The sequence below is a fragment of the Phodopus roborovskii genome, unplaced genomic scaffold (assembly GCF_943737965.1).
Source record: "Phodopus roborovskii unplaced genomic scaffold, PHOROB, whole genome shotgun sequence".
NCBI lineage: Eukaryota > Metazoa > Chordata > Mammalia > Rodentia > Cricetidae > Phodopus > Phodopus roborovskii.
In genome coordinates this window covers 5,168,475-5,191,478 of record NW_026126598.1, presented here as the reverse complement: position 1 = coordinate 5,191,478, position 23,004 = coordinate 5,168,475, and the positions used below count along the sequence as shown (strand labels likewise).

The window sequence follows — 23,004 nt, the reverse complement described above, 5'->3', positions numbered from 1 at the left end:
GGCCAGCCTCTGGACTTGCTATGTAAACTATACGGGCTTCAAACACACTGATTTCCTACCCTCCACTATGTCACTGTTTCATTAGAGTTACATGTTAACACATTCACGTAATTTTGTTGTTGCTTTTGAGATAAGGTCTTGTTACTACATATTCCAGCCTGGCTTGAATTCATAATTATGCCTCAGATTCTGGAATTCTGGAATCACAGGCATGCACCACCAAGGATAGCCACTTTCTCATGCCAATTTCTTGAGAGGTGACATTTACTTTTTTTGTGTCCATTGATTTTTTTTTCTTAACTTAAAATATGATATTAGATGTGCCTGATATAAGACCCAGGACTGGTCAGAAATAATGCAGATCTGGGATGTGGGAGAATAAATTCAGGATGAGTTTCTTTCTGTGCCCTGATGTGAACAGGAAATAAAACAGCCTTGCAGTGGAGCTACCACAGGGGAGTGACATCAGTATGGACAATCAAGGTGGGGTCCAGAGAGGTCCTCGGCGGGGGTGGAGGGCTGACAATGGGCCCTAGGCCTTACATAGACTCACATATGGAATCAGTCAGTTCTTTGTACAGGGCTCCAAAGTTGTTCTTACAAGCCCAGGCCTTATCTGAGCGGAGGCTGGGGGACAGGTTGTATTTGTACTGAGGACCGGATGGGTTGGGCTGGATCTCTTGACAGGGCCCCCTAAAGGCCAGGCGGCAGTTAGGCTATGGGGTCAAATGCTGCTGAGAGTTCTAAAGAAAAGGAAAAACAAACAAAAATAAATCACGATGAGGGAAGAAAACAGAACTCAAACAGATCACCTGACAAGCTCTGGCGTAATGGTTGCTAAGGAGATAAGGGACCTGTCATTCTAGTCAGGGCAGACAGAAGAGAAGGTAACTGTTGAGAGGGAGATGAAGGAGGGATATTCAGGGAACTGAATGACAAGGCAGGTAAAGAATGCCAGCCCTCGGTGCCAAGAAAGAGTTAAATATAACAAGGCAGGGACAGAAGGAGAGTGGGTGATTTGGGTGTTGAGTTTGAAGTGGGTGCAAGCCATCCAAACACATACAAGACATACAGCCAGAAATCTCAGATAGGACACAGACAGGACAAGAAAGATGGCCCAGGGAAGCATATAAGCGCAGAGAAAATGTTTTGTGAGGGAAAAACTAACAGATAAACATCTTTGTTTTTGGCCACATTTATTACTTAAAGGTTTATTGTTGTTATTATTTGAGACAGGGTTTCTCTGCGTATTTCTGGCTATCCTGGTACTCTCTTTGTAGACCAAGCTGGATTCAAACTAAAGACATCCACCTATCTCTGTCTCCCAAGTGCTGGGATTAAAGCCATATGCCACCACAGGCAGCCAAGATTTATTTTTATTTTAGGTGTACTGGTAGTTTTGCCTGCATACATGCCTGTGTACCATGTGCACGCAGTGACTGTGGAGGTCAGAAGAGGGCGCTATATCCCTTGGAACTGGTGGTGGTTTAAAAGAACAGATCCCACAGGCTCATACATTTGAATGCTTGGTCTGGTCCCTACTTGGTGAAAATTAGTTTGAGGAGGATTAGTATGTGTGGCCTTGTTGGAGGAGTTGTGTCACGGCAGGGAAGACTCTGAGGTTTCAAAAGCCCATGCCATTCCCAGCTAGCTCCCTCTTTTTGCCTCGTGCTTGAGGATCAGGATGTAAGCTGTGAGCTACTGCTCTACCAGCTGCCTGCCTGTCTGCTTGCTGTATTCCCAACCATGATGGCCACCCAGACTCACCCTCTGAAATGGCAAGTCCCCAATAAAATGTTTCTTCTGTAAGTTGCTTTGTTCATGGCATCACAGCGCAGCAACAGAAAAGCAACTAAGGCAGTCAATATTCATCACGTGGGTGCTGACAACTGAACCCAGGTCCCTCTGCAAGAGCAACAAGTGCTCTTAACTACTGAGCCATCCTTTCAGATCCTTTATTTTCAATTTACTGGGGAAAAAAAATAGCCAGACAGGGTGTTGGCCTGGAACTCACTGTGCAGATCAGGCCGGCCTTGAACTCACAGAGAGATCTGCCTTCCTCGGGCTCTCTCTGGCTGGCATGAAAGGCATGCAATACTACTGTGGCTCTCTTTGTGAAGTTTTAGAGTTTTACATTGCAGCCCAAGCTGCCCTCCAATCTGCAACTCACTATGTAGTCAAGAATGATTATCTAAACTCCTAATCTTTCTGTATTTACCTTTCATGTGCTGGCATTACAGACCCTGTCACCAACCCCACCCCAGTTCTGCACACAGGACTTCAATGTGACAGCCTTACTTAGGAAAAAACAATGGAGGTCATGCTTGCAATGGCTAATACTCCAAACTGTCCAAAGAGGGGAGTTCTTTACCCACAGTCAGCCAGGAAGGCCTGGACAGATTCAAGGCCAGAGTCACAGATGGCTTAGAGAGTCTTCCTGGGTGAAGCACTCACTGTGTGAGTGCTTAAAACTGAAAGGCCACTGGCAGTCCCCCACCCGCTCCCTACCCTGAACTCAGCCAACCTTTGAACATTCAGCCTTAGGGAGATCAAAGGTCTCTCCTCTGCTATGGAGGGTTAGCTGAGCTGACGCATATGGAGATCATTAAACTCACCTCCCACCCACCCCAGAGAGTTTGAAATACATACCAAATTTTGTTGTATGCATCTAGGCATTCTGGCTTAACATTGTGAACTGAAATGAAAAGAAAACGTGATGATGGACTTATGGACAGACAGACAGAGCCAAGCTCAAGGAGGGCGGTGACGCTACTCACACTGTAACTTGTACAGACTGCTTGTCTCCTTCTTGGCCAGGAGGTTGGAGTGTGCATCTTTCCTTGGATCCACCTTTCGGACAAATAAGGACTTGAGCCAGCTGTCTTCCCGAGCTCTATGACTTGAGGACGTCACTCCCCTAGGGAAGAATGGAAACAGCATTCTTAAATCTATTTACAAGTGGGAAGACCTTAGTGGACCTTAGTGTTCTTAAGTTCTGTCACACTTCTAGAAGCACATGGTTCTCCATACCCTCCTCCCCATGGGGAGGCAAGATGAGCAAGGTGCAAGGATAAATACATGAAACCTATTATTAGAAAAAAAAATAAAGAAATAAAACTCACTTTATGCACAATCTTAAAACTGGTTAGAAAAGCGTCTGGGGTCTCTGTCTGTGAGTATAGGGGTGTGTTGCCACAGCAAGGACATGGAGGTCAGAGTGACAAGAGTCATTTTCTCTCCTTTCTGACACACCGCAGCCTCCAGGCTAACTGGCCCTCAAACTTCTGTTTCCCCCTCCCATCTCAATATGGGTGCATTGGTGTTACAGATGCTTGGTACTGCAGTTGGCCTTTTAAGGTGCATTTTGGGGATTGAACTCAGGTCATCAGGACTGTGTAGCAAGCACTTCTGCCCACTGAGCCATTGTGCCAGCCCCCATTTTTATACATTTTTAAGTGCAAAAAAAAAATGTACATATTTCTAGATCACACACTTAAAGTACTAAGAATAGCATCTGATATATAGAAACTGCTTTAAAAATTGCTTCTGAGGTATGGAGAGATGGCCCTACAGTTTAGAATATATATTGCTGCTCTTGCAGAGGCCTTGAGTTCAATTCCCAGCATCCACATTAGGCAGCTCTCAACCACCCCGTAACTCCAGCTCCAGGGATCCCATAGCTCTGACCTCTGTGGGGCAGTGCAAACCCACGTACATACTCACACACAGACGTAACTAAAAATGGTAAACACTAATCTTAACAATCTCAGCCCTCTAGAGGTTGAAGCAGAGAGATGGAGAGCTTGAGGCCAGCCTGGGCTACATAGAGATTCTTTTTCTTTGATGTCATACAGTGTTTGTTTCTGCCAAACATCAATTCATCCTTTGAATATAAAAGAAAAAAACTTATTTTGAAGGTCCTTTAGATGAATCATAGCATTTTATTTTAATAAAAAAAATTTTAAATGCTAATTTATTTTTATTTATTTATTTTTTAAGAGGGTCTGGTTATACATCGTTGGCTGGCCTGGACCTTCCTATATTTCCAATCTGGCTTCTGATTACAGGTGTGTACGACTGTGCCCAGCTTGGTTTTCATTGCATTATGATGCAGGGTCTTCAGTATGTTGCCCTGGAACTTGCTATGCAGACCAGGCTGCCCTCAAACTCACAGAAATCCACCTGCCTTTGCCTCTTGAGTGCTAGAATTAAAGGTGTGTGCTACCATGTCTAGCTTTTTTTTTTTTTTTTGAGTTGGACAAGAGATGGCTAGCAGCAAAGAGCACTGGCTGCCCTTCCAGAGGACTAGAACTCAAGTTCTAGCACCCACCCCAGCTCACAACTGTCTGTAACCCCAGGGAACCTGGAACTTTCTTTTGGCCTTCACGGCCACCAGGCATGCAAGTGGTACACATACATGCAAGCAAAACACCCACACACATAAAATGTTTGAAATACTTTTCTAAGCTTTAACTTGTTGTTTATTTGGTTATATACAAGTCTTATAAAACATGTATGAAGGTCATCTGAATAGTGGCTTCTCTGATTCTCCAGAGTACAACAGACTGCTGGGAAGACAGCCTGTTGGCAGGTGGCCCGAAGCTACTCTTGCCAGATGAGTTACCTGTTCTAAGCGTTCTGCCTCACTGAAAGTACAGCCACAGCCACATCAGCAAGGAGGGTGGGGTGAGAAATTCTATGTGGTTTAGAATCTTGATTGTATTTTATCTGTGCTTGTACCTGGTGATTCCAATAGGGCTTTGAAGAGGATACCTGTACTGTGTTTTTCCTTTCTTAAGGACTGCTTCCCCCTCTTCCTTTGGAAAGTTTGCAGTATTCTGCTCTTCTTTCTTTTGCTGGTCCTTCTGTCTGCTCTGAATGAGCTGTTTTTATCAGTGTACCCCTGAATCTTTCTGCTTTTAGTCTCTTCCCGAGCCCTCGGCCATGCGCTCATCTTTTCGTAGGATACTGGATGGAGACACTCTGGGGTGGCAGGCACCTCTGGCACCAACACTTGCTTACTGATCACCAGTTTCTCCTCCTGGATTCCACTGTCAACTGTACACAGAGCACAGAATTCATGATTCTTACCTGTGCCACTGCTGAAGTCCAGACAGGCCCACTAAGCACCAGTTAACTTTTTCACAGCCTTATCTTTTACAAAAACCAGACTGCCTAGCTGGGCGGTGGTGGCACATGCCTTTTAATCCTAACACTGGGGAGGCAAAATCAGTTGGATCTCTGAGTTCGAGGCCAGGCTGCACTACAGAGAGCATTCCAGGACAGCCAGAGCTGTTATACAGAGAAACCCTGTCTCGGAAAACCGAAAAGAAAAAAAAAAAAAAAAAAAAAAAAAAAAGAAAAAGAAAAGATTAAAAACTATTTTATGTGTCTAAGTGTTTTGCCTACATACATGTATGCATGCCATATGTGTGGCTTGTTCCTGAAAGGGTTCGAAAGAGGGACTAAGACCCCAGGAACTAGAGTTATAGATGGCTGTGAGCTCCATGTGGGCGCTGGGGACCAATCCCGGGTCCTCTGCAAGAGCAACAAGTGGTTTTCACAGCAGCGCTGTCTCTGCAGTCCGTTTCCTTTACCAGCATGGCTCCTGGTGGACGCTGCTTATGCCTTAGTGCAGCAGTGCTCAACCTGTGGGTCTCCATGCCTTTGGGGGGGATCAAAGGACCCTTTCACAGGGCTCGCCCAAGACCATCAGAAAGAGACATTTACATTACGATTCGTAACAGTGGCATAATTACAGTTACGAAGTAGCAACAAAAATAATTGCATGGTTGGGGTCAGCACAGCATGAGGAGCTGTATTAAAGGGTCGCAGCATTGGGAAGGTTGAGAACCACTGCTTCAGTGGATGTCCCACAACCGTGTGCATACAGGTAGCATTCACTGGACTCAGTGGAGGGCAATAAAAAAGATGACGGAGCTGGGAGGGGGGTGTGAGAGCAGGGCCTGGGAAAGTGGGAAGGATGGGCCTGATCCAAACACACTGTATGCAAGTGTGAGATTCCTGGCTCACAGCTGCCTGCAATTCTAGTCTCAGGGCACCAGGCACACACATGGTGTGCAGATAAAACACCCATATACATAAAAATTTCTAAATCGTGGGGCTTTTTGTTCAAGTAAGTTGTAACCGGTTAGTATTAAAAATTATGACCTATTAACAAGAGAGTACCTAGTGCCTAGTTGAGGTGGAGACAAACTGCCTCAAATTTGAGACCAGCCTGGTCTACAGTGAGTTCCACACCAAACTAGCTTACAGTGTGAGACTCTTGTCTTACCACCCACCACCACCAAAGCACCAGCAAATGAAAATGTTAAAAAAAGAAAAAAAAAAAAATACTGCACTAGGAATTTCACTTAAGACCAAAGCAATTATTATGAATTTTTCTCTTCCATCATCAATATTTATTTGGCACTTAGGAATGTATTTGGTTTTCTATTCTGAGATCTATTCTCACGTAGCCCAGATTGACTTGAAATTCATTATGTAGCTGAGGCTGGCTTTGAACTTTTGATCTTTCTGTCTCTGCCTCCTAAGGGCTCAGATTACAGGCATGTATCACCGTGTCCCACTCTAATTGTTTTCAATGTGTCCTTCAGAAATGCAGACAATGCATTATACATATACACACACAGCTATTTAATTTTTATTGCATTTAATACTTCATATATAGGCATATATATAATTAGATATATATGTGTGTATATATATATATACATATATATAATAAAGAATTATTTGCAGGCTAAACATGGAGTGGAAAAAGGAAAAACTCAGTGAAACTTTTCTCTTTTTCCTTAGGGCTCAAGGTATTAAAACTTAATAAACACACATTTCTTTCTATGGACTGGTTGATGTCATTTGCCTATGGCACCTCATTAGAGGAGCAAAACAACAAGCAAAGTGTGTCCTGCAAAAGACTGGCTCAGAAAGACCAAATGGTGAACTAAGAAGTGGCAAGGACAAATAACATTCAAAATGTTTTTAAATCGGGGATTCCTCCCAAATAGACATCTCCATAGCTGAATGTGAGAGCCTGGCTTTGAGTGTCAAACTTTGAAATCTTTTTTGGGTGTCAGGTATCAGCTGTCTAAAGCTCATATGATAATGTCCAGTCCTGGGCACAGGGTGCTTGATACACTGTCTAGTCTATGCCATTGTATAAGCCAAATATGGAGAGAGCTATGCCAAGAGCTGCCAGAGTGATTAAGGTCCAGGCCAGGCCTGGGTTCTTACTGACAACCACAGAGAGAAAGACAGACAGGCAGACAGGCAGGCACGTACACACGTTGGAGGGTTCCCACTTTCTATCAAATCCTGGACTTTAGAATAAGCTTTGTACACTAGGCTCTGTTGATACTAAATTCAGCCAGATGCCCATTCATTCTCCTGGTGAAAACAGCCAGAAAGAGCACAGATACCAAAGCTGACAAACACAGCCAGAGCTCAAGGGAATGAATCATCAGCTTGGAATCAGAGGAGCGAGAGGGACTCCAGTAGAGATACTGCAGCTCTGCCCTGGAGGCCAAGCAGGACAGATGGACAAGGCAGGTGATAATTCTAGTTGGAGAGAACAACATGTACTAGGACACAGTGTCATGGAAGTGGATGGCAGACTTCTGGGACAGCAAAGGGCTCAGTAAGGCACGAGAGCACAGAGTGGGAAGCAAGAACGACTGGAAGGGAGATCCACACAGGCAGGGTGGCTAGGTTCTGTGAGCTACACCTGGACATGGTGTGCTGCCAGCCTGTTTTCAAGGCAAGCATAAAAGGCAGCCTGGAAGCAGGGAGCCAGCAGCAAGGGCAGGGAGTGAACTTCCTGCTGTGCCCAGCACCACCTTTTCTGAAGGAAGCATTCAATAAAAACTCAGTGGGTAGGACAAAGGGCAGTCCGATGCTCAGGCAATGGATATAAAGGGAAAGAATATTTTCAAAAGACGTTTTCTGGGGCTGGGGTGTAGCTTAATGCAGAGTGCTCACCTAGTATGAGTGAGGTCCTGGGTTCCAGCCCCATCACCAGAGGAAAAAACATCCCACCAAGTGTGTGAATCTTAGCATTTGGAAGGGGCAGAGTCGGAGTCTGGCAGATCTCTGAGTTTGAGGCTAGTCTGATCCATGTGTCAAGTTCCTGGCCTGCAAGAGCTATACTGTGAAACCGGACTCAAAACAAAATAAAACCAACAACAAAACAAAACCTCCTCACAAAAACAATCCCAAAAGATCCTGCGGTGGAAAGGGTCCGTCCAGGGAAGAAGACCGCACTAAGGTTTAGTCAGAGCAAAATGAAGAAAGGAAATGAATTTAACATTCAGGCCACGGCAGCAGCACAGTGGGCCGTAGTCACTGAGCCTCAAGTATTCGCTAACTGCACGGCATGTGCTAGGGTTGGGCCAATGTGGAAGATGGACCCAAGAACAAACCTGCCCCTGAGTTGCAAGAGCTGAGTCTGCAGTGAGAGCAAGGAAACATGATCACAGCCAGTGTGACATGAGCTCTGCGACAAGGAGGCACAGGTGGAGGGTGGGTCTCGGGTGGCCTGGAGATGACAGGCACCTGAAGAAGTTCTTGATGAACTATAAAGATATAGAGGACAGCCAGCCATGGGAGAAGGCACATTGTAGGAGCTAGTAATGGCTAAAGCCAAGGGAAAATACCGCAGTGATGAAGTACAGGCCCGGGAAAGGAGAATGGCAGAGCTATTGTAAGACAATCTCCTATTAAAGCAATAGTCCACTAACCTAACTCCTGCTCTGCCGGTACAGACCTCATTACCCAGTTTTTCATTTAGGAAAAACTCCAAACACAGAGAAGTTGAAATAAGATAACTTATGCACTCCGTGTAGATCAAAAATTTAATGTGTTATTGTTTAAAACATTTTCTTTTTAGCTTTTGTAGATTTGAAAATTGTATAGTCATAATACAACCTTAACGTGGCAGCATATGCCAGGGATGGTGGCACACACCTTTAATCCCAGCATTCAGGAGGCAGGTGCAGGCAGATCTCTGAGTTGGAGACCAGCCTGGTCTTCAATAAGAGTTCCAGGATAGCCAGAGCAATAAAAAAATAAATAAATGAGGCCAGGTGGTAGCGGTGCACACCTTTAGTCCCCCAACACAGAGGAGGCAGAGGCAAGTGGATCTTTGCGAGTTCGAGGCCAGCCTGGTCTACAGAGTGAGTGCCAGGATAGCTAGGGCTACACAGAGAAACCCTGCCTTGAAAAACTAACAAAGTAACTAAGTAACTGAGTACTTTAACATATATTTCCAGAGAACAAAAAGTCCATATGCTATTATCACCTCTAAGAAACATGAATATGTACACCCATTCTCTGTTAAATGTTTCCATTGTCATCCAAATGGCTTTTATTACTTTTCTTGGGAGGGGTGCTGGGGAAGGAAAGGAAGGATTAGGATGCAGTCAGGGTCCATATGAGCTGATTTGTGTGTTGGGTGGATGGGGAGGGTGAGACAGGGTCTCATTATGTAGCCTAGCCGGGCCTCTAACTAGAAATCCTCTTACCTCACTTTCCCAAGTACTGACTGTAGCCGGCTTTATAGATTTATTTTTCCCTTTAACTGTGTGTATATGTGTGGGGGAGGGAAGTGTGGGCATGAGAGTGCTGGGCCCCAGAGGGACCAGATTCCCCCCAAGCTGGAGTTATCGGTGCTTATGAACGGCTTGATGTAGATGCTAGGATCCGAACCCAGGTCTTCTGCGATAGTACATACCCTTAACCCCCGAGCCATCTCTCCAGTCACCATAGCCTGGCTAATAGGTTTTTTTTTTCTTTTTCCTTTTTTGCTAATAGATTTTTATAATGGGAAAAATGTCCTCTTAGAATTGTTTATCTGCCCCCTTCAGTGATGGGATCAAGTTCATACTCTTCATAGGAATCCAGACAAGTGTTGCTGCTGGCAAAGGGTAATGGAACAGAGACATCTTGAAGCAAAAATGACAGACAGCAGGGTGGGAGGCAGCATAGGCTTGGAGAAGGCCTGACTTCTGGCCTGGACAATGAGAAATGTTCCATTATTGGGAAGAGAGCAGCTTTGTGGGAGGGACATGAACTAAGTCCTGGGTATTATGTCCTTTCCAGTACCTTCTGGCATTCGTGCAATTGTCTAGTAAACAGCTGAGAACTCTGGGCCCAATACAAACCACAGCTAAATAAGATGATCTAGGGACTCCCACAAAGAGCCGACTCCTTTCTGAAACTTATGTGGCAAGGTCACCCCAACACTCGTGTAGGCAAGTCTGTCTTTTTAATGCCATCTTATTTAACCTTTTAACCAGTATCAGGCACAGCTGAGCAGTCCAATAAATATCCCCCTCTGACAGCTGTCACATAATGTTGGCGCCAGCTGCTCCTTCCCTGTCTCCTTTGCTGGCTCAGTCTCCTCTACCCAATCAGACTGTAAATGCTGGCACATACTAGGGCTTGCTTCTTGACTTCTGCACTAGCTAGAGTCTTTTTAAAAACAATTCCGTCCATCAGTGTGGCTTAAAAAACAAAACGATGAAAACAAAAACTCAGTAAAAACACACAGTATTAAGAAACCCAGGTGTCTAGCAATGATCCTATATTCTGACAATTCCCATCAGCTGCTCATAGCCCAGACATTTGGTGTTTTCATTAGAAAACTTTACCTCAAACTTTACAAGGTTCTAAACTGCCCTGGATCCTCCCTCCTTCCTCCTCTCTGAATAGCTTCCAGAAAGGACAGAGGGGAGAGGGGAGGGTGAGTGTTTTCAAGGAACTTCAGGGCATTTGGCTCCAGCAGGAAGTAGGGGTACCTGGTAGGTCCAAATCTCTAACATGCCAGCTTTACAACTAACTTTACATTAGGTCTTGAGTGAACGCCTTGGGTTTTAGCTGCCTGAAACCTGTTTCCCAAGGAACAAAACACAAATTTTAGGGGCTAGGATTGTTTAGTAGCCACAGATGTGAAAGTTGTCTGTTCATTCAACTTGAAAACATATTACACCTGACTTAAATAATTTGCATCTACAAGTTGCATCTGTCCCTGTATGGTGGCTGCAGCTGCAGCCCAGCATGTAGGAGGCAGAGGGAGGAGGATCTTTGTGAATTTGAGGCCAGCCTGGTCTACAGAGCAAGTTCCTGAACAGCCAGAGCTACAGAGAAACCCTGTCTCTAAGAAAAAAAAAAGTTGCCATCTGTCCTAGAAAAGGCAATAGGCCAGACACACAGAGTTCACACTTTCCCAAGTCTCTGTGAGGGGTCATCTTCCAAAATCCACACCTCACATTTAAGATTGCTACTAAATTAAACAAATCACATTATATAATGCTCACACAGAGCTGGAGAGATGGCTCAGGGGTTAAGACCACTTGATCCTTTCCCAGATCAGAGTTCCATTCCCAGCACCCATGTGGTAGCTCACAACCACCTCTGTAGCTCTAGTTCTAGAGGATTGGATGCTTTCTTCTGACCCCTGTAGGCACCAGGCATGCCCACTGTGCACATACCACACATGCAGGCATAAAACACACACACACACACACACACACACACACACAGAAATCTTAAAAAAAAAAAAAAAAAAAAAAAAAAAAGGTTCCAGGGCAGCTGATCTGGCTTAAAGGATAAAGGCACTAGCTGCTAAGTCTGATGAACTAAGTTGAATTTCCCAGACCTACACGGTGGAAGAAAACCAGTTATACACTCGTGTGGGCAAGCCGGCACTAAATAAAAAGGCAACATTTTAATTAGCCAAGGCTGGGTTTAGTAGTGCACACACACCTGCAACTGCATTCTGGTGTGCAGGAAGTTCAGGCCAACCAGGGATACATATCAGGACCTTGTCTCAAAAAGTAAGTAGGGGCTGGCCAGATTGCTCAGTGGTTAAGAACACTTGCTGCTCTTGTAGAGGACCCAGACTAAATTCCCAGCCCCCACATGGCGGCTCACAACCCTCTGTAACTCCAGTTCCGGGGAATCCAAACCTCCTTCTGGCTGCCACTGGCACCAGGCACAGACGTGGTACACATACACGCAGGCAAACTCTTACACACATAAAATAAACCGTTTAAACTAACCACACAAAGGAAGGAAGGGACAACAAATCTATCGGTAAATCAGGATAGCCTTTGGTTATTTTGTTAAAATGTCAAGGTGACAGACTCAGAATCCACTGAGGTTAGGTTAGGAAAAAAAAAAAAGTTTGAACGTGAACTCCGCCATCTACGACCGCTGGCCCCTGTCGATTACTTTTCCGATCCACTCCGCTTTCAAATTTAAGTCAAAAGACTGTCCCGCCCCGGGAGGGTGGCGGGGGGACCTGCCATCATGTCACTTCTCCCCAACGTGGGGCGAAGCATCGCGGCTGCGGAGAGCGCAGTGCGCGGAGGCTGCGGGCGGCCGTGGCCCGCGAGCCCGGCCCCGGGCGGCTGTGGCAAGGGCGGCGCCGGCGGCAGGACCGTGACCTTGAGCCCCACGGGCCCCGGCAGGCGCCCCAGCCACGCCAGCCCTCGGCCGTCCCCCACCCTCCCCCGGCGGATCCCACAGACCGCCCCGGAGACCCTGCGCCCTTCGCCCCAGGGCGGCCCCTCCCCGGCCGGGCCCCGGAAAGGGCGGCGCTGCTCACCGGAGCCCGGGCAGGAAGCTGCCAGGGGCGGCTGGCCGCAGCAGGCCTCCTCGCGCGAGCAGCACTCGTGCCGCCATCTTTGCTCCGGAGCCTGAAGCTCCTACCGCCCGGGTGCCGCTGACGGCGCCGCCGCCGCGACCCCTCCCCCGGCCGGGCCGAGCAGGCTAGGGCGGGGCAGGGCGCTAGGCCGCTGTAGTGTTGGGGAGCGGCCGCCAGGGGGAGCAGCGTGCGACGGTGCTGCCGCCAGGGGGCGCGCCAACCAGCAGCTGAAGACAGCTCGGTGCCCAGAAGCGGGCGTGGGAAAGGAACGCGGTCAGCGCTGGAATGTACCCGGAGAGAGCCACAAGAAAGGAAGGAGTAGGTTTGTGGATAGGAGAGTCCAGAGTCGATACAAAGAGTCCGCTCTTTACAAATTACTTTTGAAGCTTTTATGATGTCACGAATTACTTTTGAAGTTTTTTGTCGTGTAAATGTCATTTCCCCAAAATAACTCTCTCTCACACACACTTTGCATATTTGAGACAAGGCCTCCCATAGTAGCCCAGGCTATCCTCAACTCCACGGTAATCCCTCCTCGCAGGCGGCCCCCATGCTGGAATTACAGACTTGAGCTGTTGTGCCCCGCTATTACTTTGTGTTTTTCTGTTGTTTGTTTTAGACAGGGTATCTTGTAGCTCAGGCTGCCTTCAGGGTCGTGGTGTAGAGGATGACCTTGAAGGTCACAGCTCCCTGCCCGTGCTTCCTAAATGATGGGGTTATAGAGGCATGTTTCACTATGCTTGGTTTATGCAGTGCTGGAGGGTGGGACTCAGGGCTTCGTGCACTTCAGGCTAGCCTTTTTCAGTCTGTTTGCCTTTTTTTTTAAAGCCCGGATCGCGTGTAGTTCATAGCTAAGGATGACCTTCCCGGCCCTCTTGACCCCAACTCTCAAGAGCTGGGATCATAAACATGCACCATTATCTTTCCCACTCCACCCCCTTTTTAGACACCCAAGGCTGGCCAGAAATTTATGTAGCCCAGGCTGACCTTAGACTTGTAGTAATACTGATTCAGCCTCCCAAATACTGAGGTTAGATATGTGTATTACATCCAGCTACACATCTTGTTTTGGTTTGGTTTTTTTCGAGATGGGGCTTTTTTTCTGTATAGCCCTGAATGTCCTGGAACTTGCTCTGTAGACAAGATTGGCCTTGAACACACAGAGATCTGCCTGCTTCTGCCTCTCAAGTCCTGGGATTAAAGCCTTGTGCCACCATGGCCCAGTTTAGATGTAACACATTCTAAAGGCCTGGCTCTGGGTGAACACAGTATAGAACAGTAGTTTTCAGCCTGTGGGTCATGACCCCTTTGGTTGTCAAACCCCTTTTACAGAGGCCGCCTAAGAGAGCTTGAAATTAGAACGCAAAACATAGAATCCTTAGAAGAAAAGGTTCAGGATATTGAAAATGACAGTAGAGAGCTGAAAAACAGAACGAAGAATATTGAAAATGACAAGATTTCAGCAAGACAAGAGTAGGCAAAACCAGAGCTAGATCCTAAGGAATCAGTAACAGAGAACAGCCTGGGTCTCAGCCTGTCTTCAGGGTCTAGGGCCAGGCTTCAGAGGCCAAGAGGAAGCTACTGTCCAGCGGCTGCCTGCATGGTTCTGGTAAGAGGGATGGGAGCTGGTTTACTACAAACTGTAAACTTGAAGCTCAAAGGGTGTACTTTTCTTTTTCTATTTTTATTTTGTACATTGGCGTTTCATCTGAATTTACATCTGTGTTGGATTCCCGGGACTAGAGCTATAGACAGTTGTGAGCTGCCGTGTGGGTGCTGAGAACCCGGGTCCTCTGGAAGAGCAGCCAGTGGTTTTGACCACTGAGCCATCTCTCCAGCCTCGTGGATGCAGTTTTCTAACAAGCAGAATTTGAACATGTTAATATAGCAGAGGCATCAAGGACAGGGCGTGTCTTTGAGTGGTGGGGGGCTGATTCACACTGGGACAGACATGTGTTCTTTTGAGGGAGAAAAGGCGGAGGGTGTTTCATACAACTGTAGAGCCATCTGTGGCAGGCAGATATGAGTCTTGCTGGGGCAGGGCCTCCTTAAGAGCGGGTGGGCCCCATGTTTCTTACACAGATCCTCAGTTTCTTAAGTTATTTGAGATAGAGTCTTGCTGTGTAACCCAGTCTGGCTTCAGATTTGTAGTCATTTGTTAACCACTCTTGAGGTGGTTGAACCTGGGAGAATGGACCTAAAAATGAGGCAAACTGAAGTCTCATGTAATAGCCAACTTTACTCAGCACCAGACAGTTTATACTAAGAAGAATCATATGGGTAACCTACACAATCACAAGCACAAGACACACATGCAAAAACAGGTTTTCCCATAGAGGCATATAATCACAGCAGCAAGAAATAGTGACTAATCTGGATTAAACTCAGCTGTCCCCTATACCTGGTCTTGAAGAAACCGAGGCCACGAGACTCTTGTCTTGTTTTCTTGGAGTTCTCTTACAAGTACCCAAAACTCTCCTGGAAGGACTTCATTTTTGGGCTGTGTTCTGACAGTAATCCTGGGGATTATATGCAGAAATCATCATATCCAGTTTACTTATTTATATTTATTTAAACAGGCCCTCCACTAGGCGATTCAGGCTGGTTTCAAACTCTGTCAGGAGCTTCTGTCAGGAGCTGTTTTGTGGGGCTGCAGTCACAACTAGCTGAGCAGCCCCAAGTCCGTACCTGAGTGGATGAGGGAAAGAAGTTCATACCTGAGTGGGGGGGGGTGTGGATGAGGGAAAGGCTAGCTATAGACGATAAAGAAAAGACAGACACAGGATAAAAGTCAGGAGGGCAGATCAGTCAATACTGAAATGGCTAGCTATAGATGATAAAAGACAGAGACATAGAATAAAAGTCAGGAGGGCAGATCTGTCAATACTGAAATGCCACGAGTTTATTTTTTACAACTATTATATACCTTATCCAAAAAGGGGAACACAGTATCATGTACATGGAACACACAGACTTTTCTTCCTCACTTATTCTAAGGGTTCAGTAGCCACACCTTAGCTTCTACTTGTTTCCTATCCTTGAGGGTCAGGAGTAGCCACACCTCAAATTCAGGTCTGTTTTTATTTAGAATAAGACAGCCAAATGTCCTTTGGCCTTTTAGGTCTTATGACTTGCTGAGGACAGTTTTGCATTCCCTGACCTTGTGCTAAGAAAGAGTGCAGCTGTCTTTATGGACACCCACATGCTTCCACCTGTATCTCTGTTGGGATGCAGACTTGGCATTTCTGCATTTCTTTGCTGGCTCTGCTTTCGTTTTACTTAGCATTAGAGTATTTATTTATTCTGTATTTTTTGCCCCCTTCATTGCCATTTTGCTCTGGGCTCTCATTAGTTCTTTTAGTCCAGTTTTCTTCCCCAAAATACTGACGATTGTACTAGGCAAAGCTCTACCAATGAGCGGCACATCTTCAATTTAGTTTTGAAGCAGGGTCTACTAAATTGCCTTGTCTTGAATGTGCAATTCCCCGCCTCAGCCTCCTGAGTGCTGGTTTACAGGTGTATCCCACCACCTGTGGCTCTAGGCCCTAGTGCTTTCAACCTGTGGATCGTGCCCCCCCCCCCCCCGGGTTGCCTGAGACTGTCAGAAAACACATATTTCTGATGGGCTTAGGAACTGATACCACTCCTCTGTCCATCTCCAGGCAGGTCTGCGTGCATGAATGCCAGCAACTGTATTAAATGGTTGCAGCATTAGGAAAGTTTAGAACTACTGATAATTTTCTTTTTCCTTCCCTCTCCCTTCCCTTTTTTCTTTCTCTCCTTCCCTTCCTTTCTTTTTTGAGGCAGTTTCTCACTATGTAGTTTTGGCTAGCCTGCACTCAGTTATGTAGACCAGGCTGGCCTCTGTCTGCCTGAGTACTGAGATTAAGGGTGTGCATCACTAGGTCCATATTCCTCATTAAAGAGTCCTCCTGAAGCCCAATTAAAAGGTTTAAATTCATAATTTACATTTATGTATTAGTGCATGTGTGAGCAGGCAGGCACTTGGACCATGTCAAGCGTATAAAGGCCAGAGGAAAACTTTCTATTCTTTTACCAAGTGGGTCCCAGGGGTGGAACTTGGGTTGTCAGGCTTGGTGGCAAGGGCGCTACATTATAGGTGTACATCATCAGGAAGTTCTTCCTAACGGTCTTGTGATTGACAGGCCAGTAGTCTACCACTGAGCTGCATCTCAAGCCCAGGGCACTTTAATCTATCATGTATTTTACAGATGCTCAGAGCTGGAGACCTGAGTGGTCTGACAGGTATCAGCTCTACCTGCCAGAGATCCAAACATTCTAAAACAGCAGTTCTCAATTTGTGGGTTGTGACCCCAAAAGGGGTCTTAGGAACTGAGACACTGCTCCTCTATCCTCTTCAGGAGAATCTGCCCATGTCCAAGTACCCGGAACTATGTCGGAGGATTGCAGCATTAGGATCCAATAAAAGGCTTTCCCTTCCATCACCTATCCTGGCACCAAGCCAAGAGTTTTCCTTATGAACATAGTCATCCCACCTCTGTACAAGGTTTAGGTTTTAGGATCAGTCCTGTGTCCTCTCGTCTGTCCCCCTCCCACTCAGACAGGGTTTCTCTGTGTAGTCCTGGCTGTTCTGGAACTCAGAGATCCTCCTGCCTCTGCCTCCCGAGTGCTGGGATTAAAGGCATGCACCACCAGCACGTGGAAGGATCAATCTTTTAAAGTCAGTTTCTTAGCCTTTCATCTTACTCTATTCTGTTTTCTACAATGATGTAAATACATCATTTTCTTTGAAAATCTTAAATAATCCATTATCCTGTTTCTCTGATGCCTACCTATGTTCAAAATGTCCCAGCAATTCTCTTCTGCTTTAAGAACTCCTAGTTATGTTTTAAAAAATAAAGATTAATACATGAGTTTGTTTGAATGTATGTATGCATGCAGTGACCATGGATGCCAGAAGAGGGCGCCAGATCCTCTGGAATTGGACGTAGCAGTTTTTAGTTGTGTGATACTGGTGTTGTGAATGTTATTTCGGTCCTTTGCAAAAGCAGTCAGTGTTCCTAACCACTGAACCATCTCTCCAGCCTCATTGGTCATGTTTTTACTTAGGAGTTTACACTTTTTCCTGTTTGAAATGTCTTTTTCATACCCTTTACTAGTCTATAGATTTCAAAATTTAGTTCTGGCACCATCCCAGCTCTGGAAAAGTTATTTGGTCTCTCATCACTTACCTTCTACGGGTCCCTATTTGTCATAAGGGTACCTATGCATCCTCCCTACTTCATGAGCCTGATGACCAATGGCTGTGCTCACCACTCAAACCTCTAGTAAGCGAGGCATGGTGGCATATATCTATGTATTCATTCTAGCTACCCAGGGGCTTGAGGAAGGATGACTAAATTCAAGGCACATCTAGGCTATAAACTGAGACACTACCTCCAAACAATAACAAAGCAAACAAGAAACACATATATATTATACATATTAACTGAAATTCAAATATACCCTAAGTCTCTTTCTAGGTCTTAGAAAACTGAAATTCATAGACCAAACAAACAAACACACAAAAACCTGGGCTGAAGAGATGGCTCAGCAATTAAGAGCACTGGCTGCTCTTCCAAAGGTTCTGTGTTCAATTCCCAGCAACCACATGGTGGCTCATCACCACCTGTAATGAGATCTGGCGTCCTCTTCTGGCCTGCAGGTGTACATGCAGGCTAACACTTTACACATAATACATACATCTTTAAAAATAAAATAGTGTGTGTATCATTGTCAGTTGTAACATTGATAAACAGCAACTCAGAAACCTCCATCTCAAATGCATATAGAGTCCTGCAACTTCCTGGATGGACATGCTGGCTCACACCTGTAATCCCAGCACTCAGGTAACCGAGGACAGAGATTGCTGGAAGTTTGAGGCCAACCTGGGTTAAAATGTGAGCCCCATTCTCAAATAAAACAAATTCCCAAACAATGAAAGTGCTGTGACTATGATTTATGAATTTTGTTTTTCCAGACAGTTTCTTTGTGTAGCCCTGGAACTCACTCTGAAGACCAGGCTGGCTTCGAACTCAGAGATCTGCCTGCCTCTGCCTCCCCAGTGCCAAGATTAAAGGTGTGCACCACTACCACCACTTGGCACCTTATGTATTCTTATCAAAAGGTTTCCTTCTTTCAAAATAAAGGTGCTAAGATAAGTTTAAGATTTCTGTGAGAAAAAAAACAAAAAACAGAGCAAAACACACCAAGAAAACATGGGTTTGGGATAGCAAGCTTACAAAGTGATGCAGCATACGTGGGCATACAGCACAGTCTGAAAGCAAGGTCAGTGCGGAGATTGGAAACATGACATAAACCTTTATGGAACATCGTAAGCTCTTGGCTTCATTTACTTTTTACTATTTCATTAATGTCACAAGAGAAACTGGATGGTCAGTAATGAGAGTCAGAGAGGAGACACAGAAATCCTTCTGGCTCCTTCTTCTCTATGTGGAAGAGATCTTGAGTTCTTCCAGAGTTTTGCTCAGGTCAGTGGTTTCTGATGTGAGTGGACTCTCTAGGTAGGTTGTTCCTGCACAGGGCTTTCCTGTGATTGGGTCGATAACTCGGCCCACTTTGAAAATGATCTCGGCCAGTTCATGTTTCACATGCTTTGATCGAGCAGTGGGCAGAGCTCTGAGGAGCACGATGTCCCCAACGCAGCATTGCTGAAGGGCATCGTGGGCAAAGTAGGTCTTCCGCTTGTTGAAGTACTGTCAAGAGGAGGGAGGGAAACAAATCAGTAACTCCCATCTGTGACCTGGTGGCCCAAAAAGAACATGGAGAAACAATGCACAGAAAACCAGCCAGGGCTTGGCAATGGAAGAGGAAATACTTTTGGAAGCTTCTAGTACAACGATTGGCTGCTTTTTGGAAACTGGCAATGACTTTCCTTTCCCAGAGACATTTCTGAGCTACAGAGGACATCCCTTTAATTGCGCTGGCTCTAAATCAATGGTTTTCTATCTGTCTCTATACTAACTGTCCTACTCAGGCCTCCACTCCAGCCTACAAACACACCCTGTCCACTAGCTGTGTGAGTCACTGAACCACTTCCCAAGTTCAGTTTCTTTCCACCACAAAAGGAGGCTCTAAAGTTACCAAGACAAACATTATAATGAGGCTGGTTGGTGGTATTGCACACCTTTGATCCCAGCACTCAGGAGGCAGAAGCAGGCGGATCTCAGTGAGTCTGATGTATGAGTGAGTTCCAGGACAGCCAAGGCTACACAAAGAAACCGTGTCTTGAAAAGCCCCCTTCTCCCAAAGAACTACCACAAACTATTCATCATGGTTGGAATAACTTTTTGTTAACTGGTCCAGGAAGAAAATCTTAGTGGAGGGTCAGCTCAAATGTCTCTTTACTGAGACCTCCCCTTATGGCAATCTGGGAGGAAAGAATAAAGTTTCTTGTTCTCTGTTCTCATGTTGTTTTGTTCAGCAAATGACTACAGAGTGAACTTAGATGAACTGGGTGTTCCTGAAACCCTCCTATGAACCAGGTTATACCCACAGCCCAGCAATGTCTAGATTGCTGCAGATGTTCAATTTATCTTTCATCCACAGGGGAATGCTTTTCTGCTCTGGCCCTAGTAACTTATCAATGCCACCTAAAACAGGTGTTGTTCCTTACCTTTAGTAAGTAGGGATCCAAAACAAGTCTGGTCGCTCTTACTTTAGCAGTTTTTACCATGGCTGTACCAATTACCTTCCCCACGACCCATTTGGCATGGACAGGTGAGCGGACTATTGACATTATGTGTTTCTGAGCGCCTAAAAAAAAAAAAACAACAAATTCAAAGCTTAACATTGTTAGGACACCAATGGCCCTATCTCGTCTCCATAAAGTCTACCTTTCTCCACTGTAGCCCAGGCTGACCTTGAACTGGGAGATCCTCCTACATTACCTCCCGAGTTGGGCTGGAGAGATGGCTGCTTTTTTAGAGGACCTGGGTTTAGTTCCCAGAACCCCCATAGCTCAAAATCTTTGTAGAACCAGTTCCGGGGATCCTTTGAAATTACAGAGGCTGGTACCACAACACTCCATTTAAACTTTTAACATTCTGATGGTAAGCACTTACCAAGTGGATTTTTTGTTTGTTTGTAGACAGGGTTTCTTTGTGTAGACCAGTCTGGCCTGGAACTCAAGAGATCCACCTGCCTTTGCCTCCTGAGTACTGGGATTAAAGGCATATGCCACTACTGCCTGGCTAATTAAATGAATATTGCCAGGATTAATGCCCATGTTCAGAACTCATTTTTGCTACTTTTCTGGAACAGCCAGGCCAGAGGTGTATACAGGCCTTAATCTTTAACGTGTTTACAACGCTCTAGATGAATCTCACTAACTCAGATTCCCCATTCGGAAAGTTAGGGACAATATGACTTGTTCACAAGTATTTTTCAGGAACTTTTAAAAGTGTGCAATCACACAAATAAACGGGTCACATTGGAGTCTCTCTCTCCAAGTGAGGCAAGCAAGAGACAGAGGGTAAATAGGTAGTTCAGGGAACAGTCCTAGTGAGTCTCCAAGCCAATCATCTGGAAAACTCCCCTGCTGCAGGTCACTGATTACAAATCACCAGATAATAAGTCACCTTATTTGCCCTTTAAAACGGTGTTGTTTGAAACCCCTAGTCTGCGGGGTTTATTCCTTGTCGTTAAAAGGGTCCGATCTCGAGGTCACAGCACTCACTGCACCCCGCTGCCTGCCTTTATTACAGCCATTACAGCCTGCTACCATACACGCAAGAACTCACAGCCCGGCTAAGCACTGCAGGACCTCGGCCGGGCAGGAGACTTTGACTCGGAGCTACTTTGGGATCAGTTGCTAACGAAATCACCGCGTCTCGGGGAGACTGACGGGCAGCATTGCTGATCCCCCAAAATCCAGACCTGGAACCCTCGCTCACCTCCGGATTCCACCACAGGGATCAAGGCCGGCGGTGCATGGGGCGCAGGGTGATGCCGTCACACGGCGCGCTAGCCCCGCCCAGGACCGCTCTTTGCCCAAGGCTCCAGTCCTATGTTTTGGGCGGGGCTAAAGACAAGAGACCCCGCCCAATCTATTTGAATCAGCACCTCGGGTTGACGTATTACTGGTTAGGAGCGTCTTGCATGTACTTTTCCCAGCAGACAGTGCAATGGGTGAGCAAGAGGTTCCTGCCGTTTCCTATTCCATTTTGTTTCCTGCTCTTCTGATTTTCTGGGAATCGATTGGATATGCCGTCAAATCAAAGGACCTTCCATTCGTCAGACATAGGAGCTTAACTCTCTCCTCCCTCCCTCTCTCACTCCCAAGTTCTGGAAGTAAAGTAATTTCTAAAGTTCTGTTGCAACGCGCAATACTTGCATACATCAAAGTAGCAGATGCAGGTGATTTTGAATGCTTTGAAGGCAAAGATGCCGGGCGTTGGTGGCATACGCCTTTAATCCCAGCACTTGGGAGGTAGGGGCAGGCAGATCTCTGTGAGTTAGAGGCCCAGCTTGGTCTACAGAGCTAGTTCCAGGACAGTCTCCAAAGCAATACAGTGACACCCTGTCTTGGAAAAAAAAAAAAAAAAAAAAAAAAAGACAAAGATGTAGTTAATGGATGGATATGCAATTACCCTGATATGACTGTATGCATGCACTGCAATACCATACTTATCTCATAAATATGTATAATATTCATATCAAGATTTTTAGGTTAATATTAAAAGGTGGGCATATGGCTCTAATCTCAGCATTCAAAGGCCCATAGGACAATAGTGAATTTGAGGCCAGTCTGGGCTACATAGTGACAGTTGGCTTCCGATACACACAAACATATACACATGCATACATACATAGGTCTGAGGATGTAGTTCAGTTAATAAAAGTATTTACCTATCCTGTTCCAAGGCTGGCCTTAGATCACAGCATTTCATAAATTTCATGTGCAGGAGTTCAAGATCATCCTCTGCTACGTGGAGAGTTTGAGACAAGCCTAGGCTGCCAGACTCATATATATATGTATGATAGGGAGTCTGGTGTGAGAATATGCACTTCGTGCCAGTCTTAAAGGAGTCAGGTGATTTCTTATAGGTTTTCTGGTAATGCTTTCTCAAAGGTAAGACTAGGGATATATCAGGCAAACTGTGAAGAGGAACACTGTGGTAGAAAATTATTTTAAGGTGTGTGACTTGGTTTAATTCTGTGAAGCTGTGATTCTTTGCCTGCCTAAAACACCTGGTGGTGTAATAAAGAGCTGAAAGGCCCACTGCGAGGCAGGAGCAATAGGTGGGGCCGACAGGCAGAGAGAATAAATAGAAGGAGAAGCAAGAGCAGAGAGCAAC

General features: G+C 45.7%; 3 protein-coding genes across 3 annotated transcripts in view; 1 reads left to right on the top strand and 2 right to left on the bottom strand.

The window, feature by feature from the left end:
- The window catches only part of Psph (phosphoserine phosphatase), a 47,277-nt gene extending 36,392 nt beyond the window's left edge, over window positions 1–10,885 (top strand). Inside the window, exon 7 of the mRNA XM_051205072.1 lies at window positions 10,875–10,885. The gene's annotated coding sequence lies outside the window, so the exon portion shown is untranslated. The remainder of the gene's footprint in view (window positions 1–10,874) is intronic.
- Nipsnap2 (nipsnap homolog 2) overlaps window positions 1–12,794 on the bottom strand; it is a 29,435-nt gene extending 16,641 nt beyond the window's left edge. Inside the window, exons 1-3 of the mRNA XM_051205070.1 lie at window positions 12,626–12,794; window positions 2,778–2,917; window positions 2,650–2,695 (exon numbers count right to left, since the gene is read on the bottom strand). Coding sequence (XP_051061027.1) covers window positions 2,650–2,695; window positions 2,778–2,917; window positions 12,626–12,702 — 263 coding nt within the window. The 5' untranslated portion in view covers window positions 12,703–12,794. The remainder of the gene's footprint in view (window positions 1–2,649; window positions 2,696–2,777; window positions 2,918–12,625) is intronic.
- A 6,218-nt stretch (window positions 12,795–19,012) lies between these two features.
- Window positions 19,013–21,694, bottom strand: Mrps17 (mitochondrial ribosomal protein S17). The gene is made up of 3 exons (XM_051205022.1): window positions 21,601–21,694; window positions 20,322–20,461; window positions 19,013–19,401 (listed from the first exon to the last, which is right to left on the bottom strand). Exons 2-3 carry the CDS (start codon window positions 20,442–20,444, stop codon window positions 19,135–19,137), a joined length of 390 nt encoding a protein of 129 aa, XP_051060979.1. The 5' UTR covers window positions 20,445–20,461; window positions 21,601–21,694; the 3' UTR covers window positions 19,013–19,134.
- Between the last annotated feature and the right edge of the window lie 1,310 nt (window positions 21,695–23,004).